General features: G+C 47.7%; 1 protein-coding gene across 2 annotated transcripts; it reads right to left on the bottom strand.

Annotated features, from left to right (window-relative positions):
* Positions 1–361: 361 nt before the first annotated feature.
* Positions 362–5,712, bottom strand: LOC123166469 (uncharacterized). 2 transcript variants are annotated; one of them, XM_044584276.1, is made up of 4 exons: positions 5,622–5,712; positions 1,718–1,929; positions 1,369–1,588; positions 362–1,242 (listed from the first exon to the last, which is right to left on the bottom strand). In XM_044584276.1, the coding sequence occupies exons 1-4, from the start codon at positions 5,654–5,656 to the stop codon at positions 1,230–1,232; spliced, it is 480 nt and encodes a 159-aa protein (XP_044440211.1). In that variant the 5' UTR covers positions 5,657–5,712; the 3' UTR covers positions 362–1,229. The 2 variants fall into 2 exon arrangements, with proteins under 2 accessions (XP_044440211.1, XP_044440210.1); XM_044584275.1 differs by lacking the exon at positions 5,622–5,712 and adding an exon at positions 2,783–3,339.
* Positions 5,713–6,153: the final 441 nt, after the last annotated feature.

Genomic DNA, 6,153 nt, shown 5'->3' with positions numbered 1-6,153 from the left:
GGCAAATCTTAGTTCATTTTTATGTCCAGAAATTGCCGTGTTTGCAAACTAAATTTGTCATCATTGCGCCAATATAACTTGCCATGAAAAACGTCAGATTTGCATGCCTAAAAATCTGACATCAGATTTTTAGTGTTTTTGTGAACAAATAACAATGTACTCCCTTCATTCTCAAATATTTGTCTTTTTAAAGATTTACAAGTGACTACATACGAAGCAAAATGAGTAAATCTGCACTCTAAAATATGTCTACATATATCCGTATGTTGTAGTCCATTTGAAATGTCTAGAAAGACAAATATTTGGGAAGAGAGAGAGTATATAAATATGGCTCGTAGCATTTTGTTTAGCTATGCATGCAGAGAGAAATTAACTTGTGGATAGAGACCATACAGCAGCAACAGACAGCTCGTCAACCAAGACTCTAGACATTGTTACCCAACATGACATACCACATAACATGAACATCACGACTTGTTAGCTATACTACACTGCATAAACAGCAGTTCGACACCTTTAACATAGCACTGGACAAACGCTAAACAGTTGCTCCACAGCTAAATAAATGGTTGGGTTGGTTGCATCAGATCAGATGCCATAGGTCATCAGGTCATCCACTCTGGCCACGAGGCACGACCAACCTACGGTGAACTGAACCGTGCAGAAGGCAAGCTTGCATCTGCCAAGACTGGCGGAGGATCTCTTGGGGACCAACTCGGTAACATCGGATTTTTCATACATGCATCCACTCCTCTTGCTGTAGGCCTCTATACAAAGCTTCAGCCTTCCATCTTCTTCCACACATACCACATGTCTACAGAGGGCGATGATGCCATCGGCTAGATCCACACGAAACGTCCCATCTCGAGCATCAAGCAGTACAAAATCCTCATCTATGCTGGCGGAGCGGGCAACAATGCGGATTCCCAGGTTTTTGGGCCATCGACCTTGGATGACTTTAGCACAGATCACTGTGGCCTCGACCGCTCCGGCAAGCAGGGCGGAGGTAACCTGTAGGGAGCACAACTCAGAAGAACAGCTACTGTGCATGATGTCGTGGTTGCCTATGCCTGCGTCGGCAAATTTGTCACTGGGATCACGTCCGTATACTAACACTTTGGAGATCAAATCTTTGTCCTCATGCTCTGTGGTTCTTCCCTTCAGTTTGAGTTGGATCTCGACGTCGACAGGGCCGGTGATGACGATCGCACGAGATGGGCCGGTCAGCGTCAATAATGGATCCTGCAAGCATCAGTTGCACTTCTCATAAATAAATTGACCAACTGCGTAGAGAAATAAGGACACAGGATAAAATATAGCCAGCCCCACATAATAAATAAAATAATACTTGACCACACCACACCAGACCTGTTGAGTGAGTGTAGGCAGGCGTCCCTCCCGCGTCTGAAGATAACGTTGCGATTATGATCCACTGAGTCTCGGGTGGCCACCAAGCCATAGACCTCGAGTGGCCACTCAAGAGCATCATTGATCTCTGTGACTCTGATGGAGAAGATCTGCAGGCAAGTCTTGACGCCTGCATGAGATGGGGTGGGTCTGCATGTGAAGAGCATGGCTCTGACGCACGCTGCAGCAGAAGACCCAAATCAGCCCAGAACACAAACGTTAAGCTAGCTACAAGGGACTAATCCAGTTGAGGTATACAGTAGGAAGATGAAAACCAGAGCAAGAACCAGATGGGTAGTAAGTAGATTACTGTAGTATTCGAAGGGGCCGAACTCGCCACCCCAAGAGTTTTCCCAGTCACGTGTGTAAGAAACCAGGTCCTTTGCCTCCACGAAAATACCCGTGGGTGATTTTCCTTTGTCATCAATCCTCCCAGGTAGCTGATTTGAGAATGAATCAACTAGCTCTTGTACTGCCTGTGCTGATGGTGGCTGAGTAGTATCTCCGACATGTTCATCACACCTGAAAGGGAACAAGCTCAATGAATATGATAGTATTTTATCTTTAGAACTACATATATATTATTCTCAGCGGTGATTCTGGTATGATAACTACATCTATGAACAAAAATCAGAACAGATTATTCCAGCAATTCAGTTCTGTTTGAAATACAAATCAGTACCATGTTGCTGCCCTAGACATCGTAATATCACCAATATACTTACACTTGCTCCACGACTAGTATAACAGGACAAACCTAAGGCTAATGTCAGTGGTGCGCACGGTGTGAGGGCAATGCTTGAGGAATGGCATGCCCGTGTGATAGGCGTCCTCAACGTTTAGACGAATAAACTTGGGGTTTTTCTTTTCTTTGGATGGGTGGCTGGCTGGTGGAAATCAGGAGAAATGTTAGATCCAGTTTCAAAGAGTCTGCTTGGAAGCTAGTACTAGTCATTTCCCCATGTTATTGCGTCAAATTAGATGGTGCATACAGTGCTGGGAGTCCTCTCCTAGCATGATTGCCAAGATTGAGCTGATTTGCAAACTAAGAAACACACCAGTGACCTGCCGGTGATGGGAGGGGAAAAAAGGTAATTTTCTGCCCTAAAATGCTAAAAAGAGTTTTTTTTAACAGTAGTAATAACCAACGAGCGCGCAGGGGAATAGATCTACTCCCTCCGTTCTCAAATATTTGTCTTTCTAGACATTTCAAATGGTTATAACATACGGATGTATGTAGAGATATTTTAGAGTGTAGGTTCACTCATTTTGCTTTGTATGTAGTCACTTATTGAAATCTCTAGAAAGAGAAATATTTAGGAACGTAGGGAGTAGTAGATAGAAAGCTCAAGGGGGGAGGGAAGGGGGATCTCACCCTGTTTCGCCGGAAGATGTCACAAGAGAGCTGCCCTTGCGTCGCCCTCGGTGGCGTTGGGCGTCCCTGCGGCGGACCTCAAGCTCCCGCTTGGCGTGGGCCAGCTCGGAACGACAGTGATCATCTTCGCGTTCGTGGTGACGGCGATGATCCTCAGCGAACTCATGGGAAACAACAGCTCGAATCTGACAATCGCCGTGGGTGCATACGAAAAGGTAGTGATGGTCGCCCGCGGCGGGGCTACCCATTGGGGAATTTTTGGCCTAGGGTTTCCTCCTCTCGTCTCGCTGCGGCGGGCGGCGGCGGCTAGTCTCGGTAGATTGGGGAAATTTTGTGGGGTGGGTCGGCTTCGGGTGCTCCACTCTACTCTGCCGGTCTGGCGGCCCCCTCTGGCCAGTAAGTGTGGTTTTATAGATCGGCGCCCATTCGCTCGTTGCGCCCTTCCCGCGAGCGGTCGATTTCCCCCACACCAAAGAATGCGTCGACTCGAACGAACTAAGTTTCGTTTCAAAATAACAAAGTCTTTGTTTAACGCACGATAGTTTTTGTGATAACGAATCATATAACCATAAATAACTACTCCCTTCGTTTCTTTTTAGTCTGCATATAAGATTTAATCAAACTTTATAAAGTTTGACTAATTTCATATTAAAAAAATATCAACATTCACAATATGAAATCAATATTATCAGAAGCACCATGAAATGTATTTTCATACTATATAGTTTTAGTATTGTAGATGTTCATATTTTTTTAATAAATTTATTCAATTTTATGTAGTTGGACTTTGACCAAATTTTATACGTGGAGTAAAAAGAAACGGAGAGAGTAAGAGCATCTCTAGTCGGGTGCCTCAAACCCGCCTCATACGCCCGGGCGGCTGCCCGATCATTGCCGGTCGCAACATTTGACTCAGACGGGTGCCTCAAACGCCTAGGCTGGCCGGCACTCCTCATATCCAGCATAAATATGGGGCGGATATGGGACGCCCGGGCGCGCCCAGGTACGCCCGCCACGTAGGACAGACTAAGGGGTCCCACGTGGACTCTCCCGGAAACCCGGCGGTCCGACGGACGCCTCTTACGTTGCCACGGTGTGAACGTCGCGAGCCGCTCCGGCTTGCCGCCCGAGACCGAATCCAACTATTTAACCCGGTCGGCGTCCCGCAACCCTAGCCCATCCACCCACCGCCCCTCTCCGCGCGGCCAGTCCGAGCCCTTACCGCTCCGCCATGGTTCGGAGGAAGATCACCTACTACGCAATGCTCACGCCGCTACAAGATCCAGCAAGAGATCCGCGCGCGAAACAAGCTGCGCGCCTCGCCCGCATGGCTGCCGGGCTGCCTCCGGACTCGCCGGAGCCGGAGGAGGAGCAGGTGGGGGAAGAGGAGGGAGAAGAGCTAGCACTGATGGAGGTGGAGGAGGCGGAGCAGCAGGGGCCAGAGCTGTCGGGCTTCAATATGGAGCAGGCGGAGGCGGAGTTCGTCGTCGCCCAATCGAACGAGATGGCGGAGCAGCAGGCTATCCTGGAGTCCATCCAGGATGAGGCCTATGTCGAGGCTAATAGGGTGTTCCTCCGGCAGGAGCAGGCGGCGTCCGATGCGCTGTTCGCCGAACTCGACGCGGGAGATAGAAGCGGAGGAGGCTGGAGCTGTAACTGCCGCCCATGCTGCCGGAGCCGGACACAGAGATCGCCGACATCTCCAATGAGCAGCTAGTTGATTGACGTAGTACGTAGGTTTATTTTGTTTGCATGTCTTTGTATGGATTTAAAAATCTAGTATAAGATATCGGGACAGAGATATGGGAGCCATCCATCTAACCCTATATCGCAAATGTTTGCCTTGAAAAATAACAATTGTGATTTTATGATTTGATAAGTAGTTTTTTGTTCGGCGGAAGGCTGCTAATCATACCAGATAAAGCAAGCATTTGCTTAAATAAAACTACTAAACACAACTAAATGAAGGCTACCATGTCCTGCCAAACGAAACTACTCATAAGAAATTTGGCGGAAAGCGCTTCAGCCAAATGAAGCTATGCTTAACGCCAAATGAAGCTACTAAACGAAGGACCTTCCTCCATAAAAAAACACCACCGTCTAATCTAGGCATGATCGCCTAATCAAGTATAATTAGCACCTCCCGCAATATGTATAAACGCCTTCCACACTACTTTCCATCAAATGTAGCGCAATTAGCACAATGTCTTCCATCAAATGCTAGCCATTCTGAGTGGACGAAGAGTAGAGACGGTACATGGTGCCTTTTGATTGGCCAGACTGATGTCCAGATTTTCGCAAAGCCCCCCTTTGTTTGTTTTCAGTTTGCGGGGAAAACGAACATCCAGACGCGTCGGTCGACCGATGCGGGACTGAGTTGGATGGAAACTGTGTCCGGACAGTACAGTTCGAACGCTTGCGGGAGGTTTGAGGGTCCGTTTTGAAGATGCCCTTACCATATATCGGTTTGGTTAATATCCTACATATAAGTGATTAACTTTTTTCTTAGAAAGAAAAAATAGTTCCAAAAAAGAGAAGACAGAGTAGGCAGAGGTTGGACTTTTGTTTTTTCTTGCTAACCCCACCCAGTCATAGATTCGATCTTTGTTGACTTTGATAGTTCTTGGTGTGATTTGTGTGTGTTGATATTGGTTGTGTATGCAAAGATTAGGTATGTGTTAATCGTGTTTGTATCCCTTGAAACCAGCTAAAGTAGGGCGACAATCAATCTTAATTAAAGCAAGTACAAAATTCAAAAATAATAATAATCTTAAAGCAAGTCGAAGAAGGAAAAGTGTAGGGGAGACAGATCGGTGGCTCGCAAAGGATCGAGACTTACGTGTGCCGAGATGGAGGCAGACCCTCCTCCTCCATGCTGCTCCTCGCTTCAGAACCAAGGTTCGATCTTGCTTGCTTTACTTTTTGCCCGAACTGCCGAACAAGAGGCGCGGCGTAGGTGTATATATGCAGGCGAGCAGGCCGGGCGGCATGCGACATCCACGTGATATGATCCCGGGTCGGAGTCGATCAAGGAGCTAGTGCAATTAAACCCGGTCGGTTCACCCAACTTGAATTACGGAAACAAGGAAACTCTGGGTCGGCCTATGCGTCGTACGGTGGCCACGTGATCGACTCGCGGCACACCTCCGAAGCTCCATCGGGACCTCCCAACCAGCGCTCTCAGCGCCGGCTTGGCGTGCTGGCGCTCCAAGGAGACACTACTGGGCCGGCCCAGCCAAACTACCGATCGACCACACGGGACGCCAGTCGTTCGCTCGCTCCTTTTTCTAGAGGAGTTCGCTCGCTTCTGCTGCTTCGCTTTGTCTAAAAAAGAGTTTTAAAAAAAAATCTTTGTCTAAAAAAAGAAAAAG

The sequence above is a fragment of the Triticum aestivum genome, chromosome 7D, assembly GCF_018294505.1.
Source record: "Triticum aestivum cultivar Chinese Spring chromosome 7D, IWGSC CS RefSeq v2.1, whole genome shotgun sequence".
Classification (NCBI taxonomy): Eukaryota; Viridiplantae; Streptophyta; class Magnoliopsida; order Poales; family Poaceae; genus Triticum; species Triticum aestivum.
The sequence above is the reverse complement of the archived record's forward strand: the minus strand, read 5'-3'. Positions and strand labels throughout refer to the sequence as shown.

Excerpts from the sequence above, each read along its gene's own strand:
- LOC123166469 (XM_044584275.1), bottom strand. The coding sequence starts at position 3,030 with ATGGGTAGCCCCGCCGCGGGCGACCATCACTACCTTTTCGTATGCACC. Across the intron at positions 1,930-2,782 it reads ACATCTTCCGGCGAAACAGG|GTGTGATGAACATGTCGGAG; the intron begins GTGAGATCCCCC and ends GTTCCCTTTCAG. Across the intron at positions 1,589-1,717 it reads CGGCCCCTTCGAATACTACA|CGTGCGTCAGAGCCATGCTC; the intron begins GTAATCTACTTA and ends CTTCTGCTGCAG.